At 54.3% G+C, this 17,615-nt stretch overlaps 2 protein-coding genes across 3 annotated transcripts in view; one reads left to right on the top strand and one right to left on the bottom strand.

Annotated features, from left to right (window-relative positions):
• ZCCHC17 (zinc finger CCHC-type containing 17) overlaps positions 1–9,085 on the top strand; it is a 52,744-nt gene extending 43,659 nt beyond the window's left edge. The window contains exon 8 of one of the 2 annotated variants that reach the window (XM_039231221.1): positions 8,121–9,085. In XM_039231221.1, the coding sequence (XP_039087152.1) occupies positions 8,121–8,282 (162 nt within the window). In that variant the 3' untranslated portion in view covers positions 8,283–9,085. Of the gene's footprint in view, positions 1–6,776; positions 6,853–8,120 lie in introns of those variants that run through there. The other variant, XM_039231231.1, reaches the window with a different exon arrangement.
• A 645-nt stretch (positions 9,086–9,730) lies between these two features.
• On the bottom strand, positions 9,731–16,971 carry FABP3 (fatty acid binding protein 3). The gene is made up of 4 exons (XM_039231244.1): positions 16,809–16,971; positions 13,389–13,561; positions 11,401–11,502; positions 9,731–10,021 (listed from the first exon to the last, which is right to left on the bottom strand). Exons 1-4 carry the CDS (start codon positions 16,879–16,881, stop codon positions 9,968–9,970), a joined length of 402 nt encoding a protein of 133 aa, XP_039087175.1. The 5' UTR covers positions 16,882–16,971; the 3' UTR covers positions 9,731–9,967.
• Between the last annotated feature and the right edge of the window lie 644 nt (positions 16,972–17,615).

Genomic DNA, 17,615 nt, shown 5'->3' with positions numbered 1-17,615 from the left:
CTCCAAGACCAATGTGGGGCTCCAGCTCACAGCCCCAAGACTGGGAATCACAAGCGCCAGCCAGGGGCCCCTACCCTCCAAGTCTTTGATTCCAGCAGGAGACTGACTTTTCTTACCAGTGAACACTTTCACCTGAGAGGGATGTTTTGGGGTGAGAGTGGCAGATGTGGATATCTGTTCTAGCCCTATTTGGCCCTGGCAACCAGATGTGGAACAATGTAGAGTCACCTGAAGGGGGAAATGCCTTTAGCATCCATGTTGCTGAATAAATTAGTGGCTAGCAGGAATGTCTAGTGTGTGGAAGGCCTATGCGATAGGCAGGTCACGTGAAATAAAGGTTGTACACAACACCTACACTCCAGCAGCTAATAGCAGAAGGAGAAAGATAAGCACCCAAGGTATTTCCAGGGGCAAAGGACAAGCACCCACTCCAGGGAGTGGTGGTTATTGGATCCCATAGAAATCCAGCAACAGGAAATGAAGTGTGGTTGGGCCACTCAGAAGTGACACCAGAAAGTCAGAAATAGGCTACTGGGTTGTCATCTTTGCTTTTTTTTTTTTTTTCCTAAATGTTTGTTTCTTTTTGAGGTAGGGAGAGAGAGAGAGAGAGAGAGAGAGACAGCGAGCACAAGCAGGGGAGGGAAGAGAGAGAATCCTAAGCAGGTTCTGTGCTGTCAGCATGGAGCCCAATTGTGTGTGTGGGGGAGGAGGGGTTAACTCACCAACTGTGAGAGCATGACCTGAGCCTAAATCAAGAGTTGGATACTTAACCGACAGAGCCACCCAGGTGTGCCCTCATCTCTGTTTCTTTACTAGACTGCTTCATTGTCCCACTTCTTTTTTTTTTTTTTATTTTTTTAAAATGTTTTTTTTATTTCTGAGAGCGAGAGAGACAGCATGAACAGGGGAAGATCAGAGAGAGAGGGAGACACAGAAGCTGAAACAGGCTCCAGGCTCTGAACTAGCTGTCAGCACAGAGCCCGACGCGGGGCTCGAACCCACGAACCATGAGATCATAACCTGAGCTGAAGCCTGACGCTTAACCGACTGAGCCACTCAGGCGCCCCTAATGTTTATTTTTGAGAGAGAGACCTAGTATGAGTGGGGGAGGGGCACAGAGAGAGGGAGACACAGAATCTGAAGCAGGCTCCAGGCTCTGAGCTGTCAGCACAGAGCCCAACGCAGGGCTCCAACTCACGAACTGGGAGATCATGACCTGAGCCAAAGTCGGACGCTTAACCGACCTAGCCACCCAAGCATCCCTGTCCCATTTCTTTTTTTTTTGGTGAAGAGAATGTCTAATGCAAAGCTTCTAAGACAGGAGAAGGTGCTAGGCTGTTGGGAGGCCAGGAAGTGGTCCAGGAGAAGGAAAGGATGTCACCTGTTCCACAGAACACCTGGCACATAATAGGCATGCGCCAGTTACCTTTGAATAGATAGACTCACGACTCTCTGCTGTCAGTACCTGTATGTTCCTTCCCTCGGTGAGACCTGCCCTGGGTTTGAAGAGTAACAGACTGACTCCTGGTGCTGCTAGTAGGTACTGATGGAGGGGACAAGGACAGAATTAGGAGGTCTCCCCAGCCCTGATGCCCTCCCCTCTTTTTAGCAAACACACACAATGAATGCACGCATTGTCCAAACATCTAACATGCACCGTTGAGTCCTATGAACCCGTTCGGGACCATGACAGTTTTTGCCCAAGTGTCTGAAAATTGTGGGTCATTTTTGTTGGGCATAATTAGGACAAGAGGAAATTGTGCTGAAAACAGCAATGGAATATGAAGTGGTTGGTAAGGAGGAACAGCAGCTTTTGTAGTGAAACCCCGGTTAACTTTTCCGTGAACCTGTAGGCTGGATGCTGCTAGCTTCTTTCACTCATCGTAGGCCACTGCGGATCTTTCTGGATCAGTGCTGTATGATGAGATAGCATGTGCCCTGAGGTCAGGCTGCCCACTAATACAGGCACATTTAGCTATGTTTGATCCAGAATATAATTTTCCTCTTTCGATGTGGCTCCTGTGATTACTCTCCACCGTACTATATACAGAAGAACAGAAATAGCAATGTTCTTCCTTGGCTGCGGTGCTGGCTCTGTCCTCTTGTCCAGGGAACTTCTTTGTTCGTCTGCGAGAGAGAGGCGGCTGCCAATCGTGGACGTGCAGATAGAGCACAGAGAGCTGTCCGCGGTAGTCTACTCCAAAGCCTTGCGTGATTCCCCTCCTACGGAACCAGGCCTGAGATGCTTTAAGACTCTTCACAGTCTGGCCAGCCCCCCAGCATCATCTCTGGCCAGTTCCTTCCTGCACACAGCTGTTCTTTAACCTCATTCGTTAAAAGAACTTCTGTGCGGCAGGCTCTGTTCTAGTCACTGCAGGTACAGTAGTGAACAAGGCGGTAAGTCCCTGTCTTCAGGGCGCTTCCATTCCAGTGGGGGTCAGCGACAATGAACTGGTAAGCAAATGCGGAATAATACCTATATGCCAGGTAGCAGTAAGTGCTGTGGCGAAAAGGCAATTTGGCTCTGAGAGAGAGGGAGCACTGGAGTGGGGGGAAGGAGGAGAGGCGGCTCACCATGGTAGGCCGAGCGGTGAGGGCGGGCCTTTCTCAAAGCATCATCCTCGTGGATATTTGGAGCAAGAGAAGAAGTAGGCTCCTCCGATATGTGGAAAGAGTATTTCAGCCAGTGCGGTCGCCACATGGTGGGGAGGAGCTGGGCATGTTTAAGGAACAGGAAGGAGGCCAGCGTAGTGCAAGCAGAGAGGACATCTGGGGAACCGGGTCATGGTGGGGGGCTCGCAGGAGAGCTTGAGGACTGCGCTGTCCTCCTAGTGGAGGGAGGCGGGTGTCATCAGAGCACTGCCTGGGCAACAACGTGATGTGGCTGACCATTTCCGAGAGTCGTTGTGGCTGCTGTGCAGAGATCGCGCAGCGAGCTCGAGCTCGTTAGCAAGCAGTGCTCCAAGTCCCCATGAGAGATGGTGGGGTGGTGAGGAGGGAGTCAGCTGGGGATGTATTTTGAAGGCAGAGTGGACAAGTTGGTCCGAGTGTTGTGGGTTATCGTTAAGTTGAAGGCAGAGTGGACAGAATTTGTTGAGGGTTGGGTGTGGGGTAGGGAAGGGAACGGCCGGAGAGCGCTCTAGAGGTTTTGGACCGAATAACTTGAAGATTCGAGCTGAGAGAAGGAATGCCGAAGCCAGAGGGAGTAGCGGAGTGGGGAGCAGTCGGGGTTTGGTGTGAGTTGCTACAGATGGTGGTGGGCAGGGAAGCCAGAGGGTGGTGCAGGGGCAGGGTGCAGCGGTGGTGACCCCGACTGGAGAGCCACGCGGACCCCCCAGCGTAGGCAGTTGCATGTGTCGTTTGGGGGTTGAGAGGAGAGGCCCAGGTAAGAGAGAGAAATTGGGGAGTCCATGTACACAGGCGGTGTCTACATTCACGTGTGATTTCACCTGGAGAGAAAATATAGGGAGGGGGCAGGACTTTGAAAAGGGCTTGAACCCTGGAGGGTTCCAACTTTTAGAGGTTGTGGAGGTGAAGATGAACTAGCAAAGGAGACTGGAAGGGAACAGCCCGAGAGGTTCACAGACAAGTAAGAGAACGTGGCAGACATTAGTGAGGGTGTTGTAAGGAAGATGGATTGTGTCAGATGCAATTGGCAGGTCACGTCAATGAGGACCATTGGTTTGGCCGCATGGAGGTCATTGGGAACCCGAACAAGAGCTGCTTCAGTGGAGCGCTAGGATGACAGTGTGGTAACGTTGTTTGGGAAGTTTTTGGTTTTCTTTTTGTTTTTTTAGAGAGCATGAGCAAGTGGGGGAGGGGCAGAGGGAGGGAGAGAGAATCCCAAGCAGGTCTGTGCTGAGCCCTAACTTGGGGCTGGATCTCACAACTGTGAGATCATGACCTGAGTTGGACGCCCATCTGACTGAGCCACCTAGATGCCCCAGGAGGTTGTTTTTTTTTTTTAAAACTTTATTTATTTTGAGAGAGACCTAGCATGTGAGCAGGGGAAGGGCGGAAAGAGAGAGAGAGAGAGAATCCCAAGCAGATGTGGAGCTCGATCCCAGAAACTGTGAGACCTGAGCCAGAATCAAGAGTTGGACGCTTAACTGACTCAGCCACTCAGGCACCCCTCCCCACAGGCTTGTTTGTTTTTGTAATGGGAACTATTACAGCATATTTGTTTATTGGTGGGAATGAGCCAGTGAAGAGGGGGAAGTTGATGCAGGAGAGGGAGGACAACTCCTGGTCCGATGACTCTGAGTAGAAGAGAAAGGATGGAGTCCAGTGCTTAGTAAACAGCTACACGGGAGGTGATCTGTCAGTCCCTGAAAGATCTTTCAAGCATTTGCCTTCATCCTGTCTCCCCCGACGTTCCTCTGCCCATCAGCACTGCCACCACCATTCGACCTGCCGAAGCCATACTCATGCCTCAGAAGCATGACGCGTTACACACTCTTTCCTGGAGCCAGCCTCGCGTTCCTTGGACGTGACCGGCTTTTCCCTGTGTGTTAATGGCATGGTTTTTGTACTTCACATTTATCGCCATGGACTTCCTAGTATCTTCATTCGTTTTTATCTCTGATAATTTGTTTCTTGAGGGCCTATGATTTCTGACTTCACTCGACTGTCCTATTTTAAAGGACAAATTAATTCATGGATATTCCTGGCTCTTCGGAGGTACTCAGTAAATATTAGTTGAATGAGTGATTCCTTGATCTGATGAGGCTGGCTCCGGTTTGGAAGAACGATGCCAGGCTCCACTCCTCAGTGAAATGGTGGCACTGGGTCTGAATTCTGTTAAGAACTGGCATGCCCTCCTTACCTCTTAAGCGATACCGTGTGTAACTGTGGCTCTCTTAAGTGCTTTGTAGGTAAAGTTAAATAAATATTTATGAGTTAATGAATAAACCTTTTTCTTCTGGTCTTATCCTTTCCAAGCTCTGGTAAACTGGTGCATTGTAGGTAAATTCTATCAAGAATTACACTCTACCCTAGTTCCCGAAAGCTCACCCCAGTGAACTAACTTCTCAGTTGGAGAGTTAATCATTTCTCAAGAATAATTCTTAATTAAATAAAGAAGACTATATGTTGCTTGATTGGTTTCGGGCCAAAATCAGTGCCTTTTGTTGGGTGGTTCTAGGTCAGGTGCTGCCTGTAATGCAGACAGGACTAAAAAGAACGTCTGCTCTGGGACCCAGCTTGAGTCCAGTCCGTGTCCTACCACATGGGCAAGTCCCTCCATCTCAGTCAGCCCCTCTGAAGGTACCTTTCTCTTTCCTGAAAATAGAGAAATAATTATGCCCACTTAATAGATTTGTTGTGAGGGGCGCCTGGGTGGCTCAGTTAAGCAAGTGTCTTCACTTTGGCTCAGGTCACGATCTCACAGTTTTGTGAGTTTGAGCCCCGCATCAGGCTCTGTGCTGACAGCTTGAAACCTGGGGCCTGCTTCAGATTCTGTGTCTCCTCCTCTCTCTGCCCATCCCCTGCTCGTGCTCTCTCTGTCTCTCTCAAAAATAAATAAACATTAGGGGCGCCTGGGTGGCTCAGTCAGTTAAGCGTCCGACTTCAGCTCAGGTCATGATCTCACGGTTCATGGGTTCGAGCCCCGCATCAGGCTCTATGCTGACAGCTAGCTCACAGCCTGGAGCCTGCTTCAGATTCTGTGTCTCCCTCTCTCTCTGACCCTCCCCTGCTCACGCTGTCTCTCTCTCTCTCTCTCAGAAATAAATAAAACATTTTAAACATTTTTTTTTTAATGTCCAGGGGCTCATGTCCAGGGTCATTTTTTTCCCCTTTCTCTTCCCCTCCACCTGCCCCTTGAATGCAGTCAGGCACCAGAAGCTAGTGTCGCCTCTGGCTCTCCATCTGCTGCCCCTGTCCCAACTCCAGACCTTCTTCCTGCACCACCCCTGCTGAAGCAACCGACGCCACCTGCTGGAGGACTAGATTTTCTTTGGGCAGCTTGCAAAAGCGCTTTTGCACCGAGCGTGAGATCTAGAAGGCCATTTCCCTCCCTCGGGCCTCCTTTCTAGCCAGAGTCCACATCACACGGGGCCTGTGACTAGTTTTCCTCTTTCATCCTCTTGAGCCCGCATCTTTGAGAGCGAGTGCAGTGGATGTCATGCCCGCCATGAATTAGAAAGCACACCGTTCTTGTTGCTCGGGCCTCTGTCACCTCTTGGTGCTCCTCTCGGTGGCAGCCTTCTCATCTGTGCAGTGGGGGTGAGGGTTCCTGAGGTTTGACCTTCCTGGATTATTGTCACGGCGTAAGGGGTGCAGAAAGCTCAGTAAACTAAAGTGCTGTTTGGATGTAAAAAAGTGTTCCTACTCTCCTTGCTCACATATTTATCCAGGCCGTGCCTGGCTTGGAGGCTTGGGTGCCGGACTCAGTCTGCCAGGACCCTGCCCTGCCTCAGGGCAGAATGCGGCGAGGTTCCCCAGGCCTCGTACCCCGTGACGGGTTTCCAGGAGCTGCTCAGCGGACGGTGCAGCACTGCCCTTTTGCTAGCTGTCCACCCCCCAGCCCCGGTTCCTACGCCTGGTGATGTGGCCAGGGCGGCTTTGTTCCCGTCTCCCTATGCCACTGGAGACTTCAAGAAAGAATTTGTTCTGCTCTTCTCTCAAAACTGACTCATCTGCTAGAGTGACTTGACTAGACTGTCAGAACATTCTTGAAATTCTCTGAAAATGAGAGATAATACTTGCAGCTACTGCTGAGTGCCTACTGCATACCAGGTGTTTAGCACCAGATAATGAGTACTTGGCCTGTTTAGTCCCCATAGCTCCTTGGAAGGAAGTATTTGCAGTTCACTGACAACTGATGTTCCAAACAGGTAAGTCTCTTGTCCCAAGTTACAGAGCTAGTAAGCAGCTGTTGGAAATCGAACGCGATTCTCTCTTACTCCAAACCGTTGCCCTGACCACCCTACCGCGAGGCCTGCCGTTGCTGGACGGGAGGAGGGGCTGTGCGCCATGGAGAACTCGAGAGATTTCCAGTCGTCTCTCGCGCATGCCCTTGTGGTCTGGGCAAGTGGCTCTCAACTTCTTGAGACACTGTCTCATCACATCTTCACTACAGATGTGTGACACAGGTGTTACTCGCAACCCCATGTCACATTTGAGGAGAGTGGGCTTCCTGAGATCACAGGGCTCGCCCCGAGCTGCAGAGCAGTAACTGGAAGTGGCAAAGCCAGAGCTCATTCTGGGTCTAACGCCTGGCTCGGTGTTCTGGCCACCGTTTCTCACAGCCAGCTCCTAAGACACACTCAGCAGCTCTCAGTATGCCAGCCGGGAACCCGGAGGGGTTGAGCCAAGCCTCTTTAGCTCTTTCTTATCCCCTAATCTCCCCTTCTTAGAAACCCAAGGAAAAAGTTAGGCGTTGCTTAAAAACTGCATGAAGCCCCGCACTGAAGTCTAGAAATCTGCCTCCCATGCTTTGAGTTTGTGCTATTACTTTGGCTGCATGGTGTGGTGGTTGTAGTTTGGAGAAAGTTCTTTCTGGGCTTTTCTCTTTATCAGTAAAACCTTACAGGGTTGTTGGGCAGGTTAGAGAGGACACGTTCAAGGGCAGCAGCTGGAGCCTTTCTAATGGATGGCAGCTGTGCTCCCGGGCTGGGCGGGGGAGGGAGAGTCTGCCAGAAACCGGCGAGGGACCCCAGGGTCCTGGAGCTCCTACTATCCTGTGCTGTTTAAAAATAAAAATAAGGATACTTGTGGGGTTGTTGGGGTTTTTTTAATCTAACTGAACAGAATTATATGAAGTAAAACGTAAAAGACTCCATCTTCTCCCCATTCATTCATTCCTGAGGGAACTTGTTGTCGGTTTGTGTCCTTTCCGTTGTTCTCTGTATTCCATACACCTGTGTACTCTATCTGCCTATAGGCGTGTGTAAATATGCACCTCATAGGGCACGGTAAATGCGCTGGGCTCTAGAATACATGCTGCAGCAGGACTCGATCCTTTCACCCAGGTGGGGCATCTTCTCTTGTTACTACTCAGAGTTAACTTACTCTTCCTATTGCTTCATAGTGTGTTAAATGGTCCCCTATCAATTATATGCCAGGATGCTTTAAAGCAAATACACACATGCAACGTTGCTTTTAAATTTTCTTTCTAGGAAAAGAAGAAAAAGAAACACAGAGACAGGAAGTCCTCGGACTCGGACAGCTCCGACTCCGCGAGCGACACAGGCAAGAGGGCGAGGCACGCCTCCAAGGACAGCAAGGCTGCCAAGAAGAAGAAGAAGAAGAAGAAGCACAAGAAGAAGCACAAGGAGTGAGAGCCGGAGAGCAGAGGGGGTGGCGGAGAGGAGGAGCCAGGAGCCCGGTGCCGTGCAGCCCTGGCTCCCGGAGAGACTCAGTGGCGAGAAAGCGGCCTCCCACCCCGTCGGCTCCTCGCCCGCGGGAGCTGGCTTCCCCTCACGCAGCAGGCAGGCTCGGGAGTTAGGTGTCAGGAGTGTCTGCCCAAATGAGTTAACTTTCATTCCCAGCCCCTTCGCAAGTGACCCCTGCAGCTCCCCCATTCATTCACTCAACTTCCTTCGTCCAGCAGGGCGGTCCGATTACCCTCTCCAGCGGCCACTGCCAGAGCCTGACTCCTGCACAGGAGTCTGGGCTGCGGCCACGGGTCCTGCTATGGAGGCGGGTCTGGCTGGGGCTGGAGGGCAGCGCGCTGGGCCCCTCCCTGGCAGGTCTGCCCCCAGCCGCTTGGTGAGCCATCTCTGTGGCATCCAGCCCAGGGGCCCGGGGAGACGGGCAGGACGCAGGCGAACGTGGTAAGAAGCGGTGCTCACCTTTCCCCTTCCCCCTACCGTGACTCATCCGTGCTAGAAGTGACAGCCAGAAAACCGTCGTCCGCAGTGACTGAGCTTGTGTGTGACATTCTGCCAGACCACTGAACCAGACCTCAAGCCAAGACCATTGCTTTACTTTGTGTTTACTGCTGTGTCAGCCAGTTGGTCCCACTTCGGGTGTCTCTGCTTAAATTCCTGGCACCAAATGGAAGTGTGTTTGGTTTTAAACTTACTGAATATTCCTATTGCTGTAATCCCTCTTCCTGGGTAATTTACAGACTTATAAGTCAGTGAGTCTGTATTAGTTGACAGAAAACCATTTAATATGTTACTTTAGACGTTGGAGAGGGGCCCGGCTGAGGTCACAGCCTCCTTAGGAGATCACGTACAAGCCCTCCCTTCTGTAATGATTAGATGACCCCTTCCCCCAGAGCTGAACAGAGAACCAGTAAGAATTTAGAACCAGGAATGGCTGAGGGCACAGAAGGGAGCTTAGCGGTCATCTTGGCGGGGTAGCATTTGCTCCTGCCACCAAGTCAGAAGCCTGCATCCTGTGTCCTGAGCCTACCTTCCGGAGAGAGAGCGAGCACAGCATTTCACAGACAAGAGCAGCTTTCCAAACCCAAGGGCATGCAGTGCAGGATGGGCCTGAGGTGACAGTTTAGTAGCCAAGCCTGGGGAGGCCCAGCCACCGATTGACTATTCCAGGTTGGACTAGCTTAGCTGGGCAGGGGGGCGGGGGTGTGTGTGAAAGCAGGGTGCAGGTGCAGCTGTTTTACTGTGTGTGTCAGCTGACCAACCACCGCGGTCCTTGAGACTGTTCAGTCTCTCATCTGTGCTGCTTCTGAGGGACCTTCAGGCAGTATTGCTGCCCACTCTCCGACACACAGGGAAACCAAGCCTCCCAGAGTCATGGCACCAAAGGCACAAAGGAAGTCTGGTGACCTTGGCTCTGTTTATTGACCTTAGAGCACCCTTTGGATGCAGTTGAAAAAACAAACATACACAGTGGGAGCCAGAAATGGATCTAGGCTGGTGGCGCCTGACCCCACAAGAGTTTCCCCAGCCAAAGTGGATTTATACAAAACGCCAGAGGGAAAAATGAGGCAATATGGTGCTGAGTCCAGGGCTAGTCGAGTGTCAGAGGAGCAGTCGGTGAAGGAGCGGGCAGCTCATGCCTCTTTCTCGTAAGTACGAGTGCAAACCACGTTGCCATGGGTGAGTGTCTGCAAGGAGAGACAGAGTCAGAGTAGGGCAAGGGTGAGGGCACCGAAGGTATCGGGGCACTCTCCATTCTGATGGGGAGAGCCTCTACCTTCATCCCAATACTCTTCACTCACTGACCACCCACTGTGTGCCAAGTACTTTAAATGTCTTTTTTTCTAACGCTTCCACCAAGCTTTTAGTTTATTTAGGCACTTACTTCCTCTGTTAGAAAGTTGGGGGGATGAGCTATGAGACAGCAAGTGCTTGGTCAAGGCCTCAGGGTGTTTCCTCCCCTTCATGCCATTCCTGGAGTGCCTACGATGGTGCCTGGCACATGGTCGACCCATAGTGAACGAAAATGTCCAGAGACTCTTGGGGAAGGACTGTGCTAGGCCACCAACTCTCCGTTCCTTCCATGACTCCGAGTAGAGCAGGGGCCGGAGGCTCGGGCCGCCGCCATCCAGCCCAGCCTCACAGAGCCAGGCGCATGGCCTCACCACAGTCCGGCTGCCTGGTGAGTCCTGGGCCCTGCGTGTTGCATCCCACCAAAGCTAGACCTCTCCCCCTTAACCCTGCAGGCCCGTGATGTGGGAGTGCAGGGGCGGCGCTGCAGAGACCAAGAGGGTCTGCAGTGAGGACACTGGGGCCGAAGCCTGAGGCCCCCCAGAGCGAGGAGGAGGAGACCACAGGGGCTGGTCTATGCCCCGGACCTGGGGGTGTTCTGTCACGGCTGCGTTCTTCTAGTGAAGCACCCAGGTTTGTCCCTAAATAGACCCGTGTGGCAGCCAGGCTGTCCCTTCCTACCCAGGCTGTTGTCAGGGACTCGTAGTAGGCCAGGCATGCAAAGCACTGAGAGGCCACAGGGCTAGAATGGGGTGGAAAGGGCTGTGCGGTCAGTGCCCCACTGTCACCAGCCTGTCCCTGCCCAGAGGCTTTCTGTGTGGCAGCGCAGTCCCAGGGAGGAGAGGGAAGCCTCCCCTAGGGGGCTGGGATCCAGTTTGGCCCTGCACTCTGCTTCTCTGGGGTGAGGCAAGGTGGCAATGCAGAGGAGGAAACTAAGTCCATAGGACGCCTCTGCCTCGCCTGTGTGATGCTTCGTGCTCTACACCACGGTCTCCTGACACCCCAGCAACCCACCAGGTCGTTGGTGGTCATGCCCATTTTACGGAGGGACTTGGAGAAGGTGACTTGTCTGAAGTCCTGCATCGTAGAAGCTGAGATTTGAATCCAGGCCTGTATGAGTCCAGAGCTACCACACAGAAAGTTCCCACCTAACACCATCCCACCCCTGCCTCCACCTCCAGTGCTCCCAGGGGAAGACCCTGACTTTCCAACAGGCCTGACTGAAGGGGAAGTAGTGGTAACCAGTTGGGTGAGGCTCCAAAGTGGCCCATCTTACCAGGATGAGTTTCCCGTCAACTATTTCCCGCACAAGTGTTGTCTCCTGCCCGTCCCACTTCTGCAGGTGGACAAGTTTGCCTCCATCCAGCGTCACGATGGACTGTGGAAGAGCAGAGAGGTCTGAGCTGCGACTGAGCCAGGACTGAGCGATGAGATGGTATCTGGTCACTGGGGCCACAGAGGACTCTGCCTCTGTCCCAAACTAAGGGAGCCCAGCGGCCCCCTCCAGCCTAGCCCCGCAGGCTGCCTCATCCACCGCCAGCCTCTGCTCCACAGTCACCCAGCTGGGGCGGGGGCCTTCGGGGCTTGAGCAGGTAGGGAGAAGCCAGCAGCATGGTGGAGCCAGACAGCCTGGTTCCGAGCACGGCCCGCCTTCAGGATGGGCACTCATCCCGTACCCTGGGGATGTCCACAGCCCTAGGGCCCCTTAGATATGGGGCTGTGGGTCATCCTATATCCCTGGGAAAGACTGGTGAGGAGGGGTCCAGACTCTCCAGCCGAGCGCTGGTCGCACATAACGTCTAACAGACTCTGGAGGTGGGAGGTACTGGGAAATCAGACGTCCTGCTTTGTCTGCCTCTTCCTGGCCCACATCATGCAGCCCTTCAGCTGACACGTGGTCAGCAACTGCCAGGTCCTGGGACTGGGTGCCCTTGGAGTGTTCGGGACCCTGGTCAAACGCCCGCCTAGTCTCCCGGGCTCCGCCAGCGCATCAGCTGCTCCTCACTTGGCAGCTCTCCCAGGTCTCTCTCGTTGAGGGATGTGGGGGCTCTGGGACGGGCCAGCGGGCCCCAGCGGAGCAGGCTCAGCCGGAGAATCTGAGGGGGCTAGGCGTGTGTTCAGGGCTCCACGGGGAGCAGGTGTGCATCCCTGCTGCCACCTTGCTCGTGCCCATCCCCCAAAGTTTTTTGTTTTTTGGGTTGTTTTTTTTTTTTTTTTTTTTAATGCCTACTCCAGATTATTTTTAGCCTAGGCATCCCAGAGCACTGCTGTTCCATTGGGGTTCTTGTTCCCCAAAAAGGTGGGCTGGTCAGGGAGGCAGATGCACGTGACAGCACAGCTACCTCTCTCCAAGGCAGGATGACATCTTTGGGCACCGTGCCAGCTCTGCCGCCAGCTTCCTGTCGATTCTGGACTGGGCTCCGGCTTCCTTCACAAGGAGGAGACCAGACCCTGTCCTGGCTTTCCCGGGGCAGTTGTGAGGAAGCCGAAACCGCTAAGGGGCTAACTGACAGGATCTGGTGGAGATACTGCTCTAGGGACCCTCTTTAGAGGTCAAAGCCCCTTACTTAGTTCTCCCTCTGCCATCCCTGGCGCAGGGGCTGGGAGGCCTGAGGCAAGCAGCAAAGACAGAGCCACCATAGGTGAGAAGCCCTGAGACTGGAGGTAGATGTCCCCTCCCTCCCTGGGAGGAGAGGGGCTAAGGCTTGGTGAGAAGACCTGCAAACACGGCTTACACAGTGCCCTACCCTGCCTGTGGGCTGGCAGCGTTGGAAATATCCTCAGGGTCACTGGCCAAGCCTGGGAGGTGGAGGCCGGAGAAAAGGAAGCCTCTGAGTAGGTCCCCACTTCATGGTCCCAGCGGCCTCCTGCTGCTGGAGGCCGGAATGACCGGCTCACTCAGGGAAGAGCTCTGAATCCCCCTGGGCAGTGTTCCTAAAGCACTTGGAGGTCACAGCCATGGCCACATAACTCTCCCGTCTATGGATTGGAAAGAAATCCAGAACGACTGCTGCCATGCACGTCACCGAGCTGGAGCTGGAGTCAACACTGAGGTCAGAAGAACATCCTGGGTGGGTGCTCCCCATGAAGAGAGGGGGGAAGACAGGACCAGTGTGCTGCCAGCACCTGGGACATCCAGCACTGCTCAGGCTTTATGCACCTTGTTCATTTCAGTCCCCCATAGGCACCTGCCCCTCGGGGTGCAATAATAAGGTGCCACGTCTCCACGCCCTCCCGATTCCCAGACCCCCTTCCATGGCTCACCTTGACCTTCCTGTCATCAGCTGTTGTCTCATCGAACTCCACCCCTATCTGGAAGCTGATCTCTGTGTTCTTGAAGGTGCTGTGTGTTTTTATGGTGACCTTGTCCCCATTTTTTTCGATGATTGTGGTAGGCTTGGTCATGTTGGCCACCTGCCTGGTAGCAAAACCCACACCTGAGAGCAGGGGAAAGGTTATGAGCATATGAGTGAAGCAGAAAGGCAGGGCGCAGGGACCTAAATGAACAACTCTCAGGCCTAGACTCGGGACAGAGAGCAGAGGAGTACTAGAGCTTTGAGAGACTCTGGCCATTTGTAAATTCAGTTTTCCTGACCGCTCTGTGCAGTGAAGAGACACTTGATTTCAACGGTCAGAAGAGAAGCATAAGGGACAGGCAGGCCTCTGTCGTGAGGGCTGTGCACGTGTTATTGCCCTCGGCCCTTCCATTCTCCCTGAAGGCTTCATGCAATGAGCTCCACTTCACAGATGCAGAAACAGAGAGCTGAAGCCCAAGGTCACAGATCTGGAATTCAAACCCAGAAGTGTACACTGCCTCCCAGGGCTGGAGCAAGGGCTCCCTTCCAGGGCTCCTGAGCAGCTTTCAAGCCCCGGGCTAAGGAAAGAGGAGAAATGACTTTGCCTTCCAAAGCCTGAGGGACGAGAATTTCCCACCTTGGAAATGCCTGCCCTGAAATGCACTGGTATACCTGCTCCCTATGCATAGCACTAAGATATTTTCTATTTTTCTTTTTAGTCTTAAAAAATACATACATTTATTTAATAGCAAGATATTTTCAAAGCTTCTTATCCATAACCCAGAAGGTAGGCAGAAGGGAGGGTGTGTGTCAGTGCACAGATTTAGGAAAGGCCTGAAGGGCTAGTGCAGTCAGGACTCGAGTCCAGGTCTCTCGGCTCCTCGTCTGACGCCCTGTGGGAACTCCTTGCTGACCCAAGCCCGGCTTCTTTGGGCGTGGGGCCAAGAACGTAGTGTCCTGCAAGAGCGTGAAACAAAAAGCTCTCGGACAAAGCTTTACGCCCTTCAGGTTACGGCTTCCCTGAGATCTGTCCTTTTACCTCCAACCTCCCATCATGATGGCCCGCCCCTCTGCCCCTGGCAGCTGTGGTGAACTGCCCTCCAGGAATAGCCGGGGGTGGGGAGGCGGTGTGCCAGGCTACGCAGCCCTCCCTGGAAGCGAGGGACGTCAGCCAGACCCTCCATGGGTTGTTTCACTTAAGGCTCCTGACAGCCCTGAACAGGTTTATTATCGCCAGTTTACAAATGAGGCTTGGAGAGTAGTGACTTGCGCAAAGTCAAAGAGTGAGTGATTGACCTAGATCCGAATCTAGGCTCCAGAACTTGCTCACTGTCCCTCCCTGGGCCATTCTCCCGGCACGGCCACCAGATGTGCCTGTGATCACTGGTGCTACCTGGGCTGGGTCCGTGCTGCAGTGTCCTGAGAACCCTGGCTCGAACATGAGACGGGCGACGGCAGCCTCTGCCTGCCCGGCCAGCGAGGGCCCCGGCCTTAGCACCCTGTCAGAGTGAGGCCGATCCCACTCCCCAGCAGGGCGCAGGGCCTGTCACCACACAAGGGGCTCTGTTTGCCTGGGACCTGCCCAGGGGTGTGGTGTGTTTGAGGAAGGAAGGACTGAGTGAAGGACTGAGCCAAGAGAAACTGAGACCAAAAATGGGGCTGACAATTTGGGAGGCTCAGAGAGAGCTAGGTTCTACTTAAAAATGAAGCGGAAGCTATTTACGATCAGAGCTGAGGATGGTCTTTCCTCCCCCATGGGCCTCTCTTATCCGTTCCATCTGTACATGGAGAAAGGCCGGATGGATTCTCAGCCCTGCAGCCCTAATCTGCCCCCTTATTTGGGGCAAAATAAGGGAACGAGGGTGGTAAGGATGTTGACGTTCACTCCAGGGCCACAGGTTTTCAGCTGGGATGTCTGCCGCACGAGGCTGGAGAGGGGCTGACTCTGGACATCCCTCCTTCCCAGCGGCTGCCAAGGGCCCACTTGCTCTGAGTGTGGCCGCTGTCCTGTTGTCCGTGGGCACAGTACCCAGCATACCATGGTGGGGCAGTTGAGAGCTTTGGCCTCAAGAACCAACACCTGTGATCCCTATTTCAGGGAAGGGTTAGGAACAGAGGTAAGAGGTGGGTCTCCCACCCTTTATTTGGGCATCTGCCAGAATCCAGCCCCCTTTCCCTCGTAGGAAGGCATGGAATGTAGCTCAACTATAAACAATATGCTGGTTTCCCTGTCCCCACCTGGGGGCCTAAGGTAATCTCATACCTGGGTATTTGAGAGAAAGGGTATCATCACCTCCATCTAAGCCCATACAAAGAAGGGAAGGGCTGAGGCTTAGCTAAGCCATTCCTACCACTCCCACCCCCAGGGTCAATAGTGGAAAATACTCTGGGTTGCACATCTAGAAATCTGTTTTCTTATCAGCTCTGCCGTGGGACTGATCTGACCAGGTTCCAGTCTCTCTGGGTCTCAGTCTCCCCATCTGTCAAACTAGGCAAGGCATGGGGATCTCCAAGCACCTCCCCTGTAAAGAGTCTGAATCTTTATTCTTCCGCAACCCAACACCACCACGCCCTCCCTGGGAGACCAAAGACCCTCCCTGCCTTTAACAGATCTTGGCCTTGTTCCAGGACCCTTGCTGCACTCCAGAAGTCCAATGGTTTTCCCCACCAGCCTCCTCCCCAACAAGTGGCTGAGCCAGCCTACCACTAGGCTCACAGACCGTGATTAAAGCTTGGTTACACACCACTGCGGGACAAGGTCAGAGACGGGATGGTGAGAGGGGGCATCCCCCAGCAACCATCCTTTCCCTAGCTCAACATGGAGGGGCAGGGTTTGCTGCTCTCTGTGCGCCGCCTCCTCATATCCCATTCAGCCGTAGTTCCCTCTTCATCTCCTTCCTCCTCGGGGTTCCCGCTTCTTTACGCCATTCACTCCCCAGCCGCCCCGTAGCCTTTCCGTATTCACACTTGCCAATCCCTAAACCACCCGTGTTCCTGTTTTTTTTTTTTTTTCCTTCTCCAGCTAGCCTCCCACCTTCTAGGATCAATGCTCTCTTTTTATGCAAACCCACCTCCTAGCTCCAGATCCTATATATACACACTCCTCTTCCTCGAAAGCGCCTCCCTGCCCCCAACATCGACCCGCACACCCACCTCCTTAATCCTCCCTGCCTTGGAATCCCGCTAGCCAGGTTCAGATCATGAAAGCCCCCTTCCGACTGGCCTCGAATGCCCTCGCCCAGGCTGCCACCCTCTCCGCGTTCCCTTACTCCCCAACCTTGACCAGGAGGGACGCAGCAGGCTCGCGCAGTCCCAGCCAGAGCCAGAACGCCGCCGCGCGCGCGGGGCTGCGCACGCGGCCAGGCCCAGCATCCCGCGTCGCACTCACCAATCGACTTCATGTAGTCATCGAAATTCTTGCTGTCCACCAGCTTCCAGGTGCCCACGAAAGCGTCCACCATGGTGAGGATGGGCTAGGCCTTGGGAGCTGAGACAGGACAGGCGTGCCAGGACTCCGGGACCCGCGGTTCCCGGCCCGCGCTGCCGCTTTAAATAGCCCTTGCGTCACGTGGCGAGGCGTGGCCCACACCCCCAGCTCCCGAAATAGGAAGCCTCAGGCTCGCGGCTCCGCAGCCCCGAGCTGGCTGCCCATCCCCCACGGCCCGGCCGGGGGAGGGGGCAGCTAGTGGCGCCCGGCTCTCCTGCGGCAGCGCGCGGGGCCCGGCCTCGGAGTCCCGGCCTCGCGCCGGTGGGACCCGCTACCTTCCCTGGCCTTCAGGCGCTCGTCTCGGTCTTAAGAAGGAAGCCGCGGAGGGCATGGTGCCCGCGAGGTGGGGCGCGCGCTCCGGACGGCTTCGTGCCCTCAGTGATCCCCGAGCTCGGGGTTAGAGCAGAGAGGAGAGACTAGAGGAGCCAGGAAACTAGCCCTTCGGCTGATGCCCGCGCCGGGAAGGCTCCGGCTGACCCTTCGCGACGCAGGCGACTTGGCTCTCACTTTGCAGGTGAGGGCTCAGAGGGGAACTGACAAGGTCGCAGGAAATAAGGCGGGGGCTAACCGGAGCCCCGACGGCAAGCCCGGTATGAGCTGGCCCCGGAAGTCGCGCGCTCCCGCTGCTCCGCGCCAGCCGGCAGCAGGAAGGGACCACGGGCACCGTGGGCGGCTGAGCCGCTCCGGTGCCCTCCGCCTGCTCCTGGC

Source organism: Hyaena hyaena, unplaced genomic scaffold (assembly GCF_003009895.1).
Source record: "Hyaena hyaena isolate Hyena2069 unplaced genomic scaffold, ASM300989v1 scaffold_3, whole genome shotgun sequence".
NCBI classification, from domain to species: domain Eukaryota; kingdom Metazoa; phylum Chordata; class Mammalia; order Carnivora; family Hyaenidae; genus Hyaena; species Hyaena hyaena.
Note: the sequence above shows the minus strand (reverse complement) of the source record. Positions and strands in the feature narration are given on the sequence as shown.

Bases quoted from the DNA above. Each gene is read 5' to 3' on its own strand.
- FABP3 (XM_039231244.1), bottom strand. From the start codon at position 16,881: ATGGTGGACGCTTTCGTGGGCACCTGGAAGCTGGTGGACAGCAAGAAT. The intron at 11,503-13,388 runs GTGAGCCATGGA...GCTCTTCCACAG, and splicing joins CTGATGACAGGAAGGTCAAG to TCCATCGTGACGCTGGATGG. The intron at 10,022-11,400 runs GTAAGATGGGCC...CTCTCCTTGCAG, and splicing joins TTGACGGGAAACTCATCCTG to ACACTCACCCATGGCAACGT.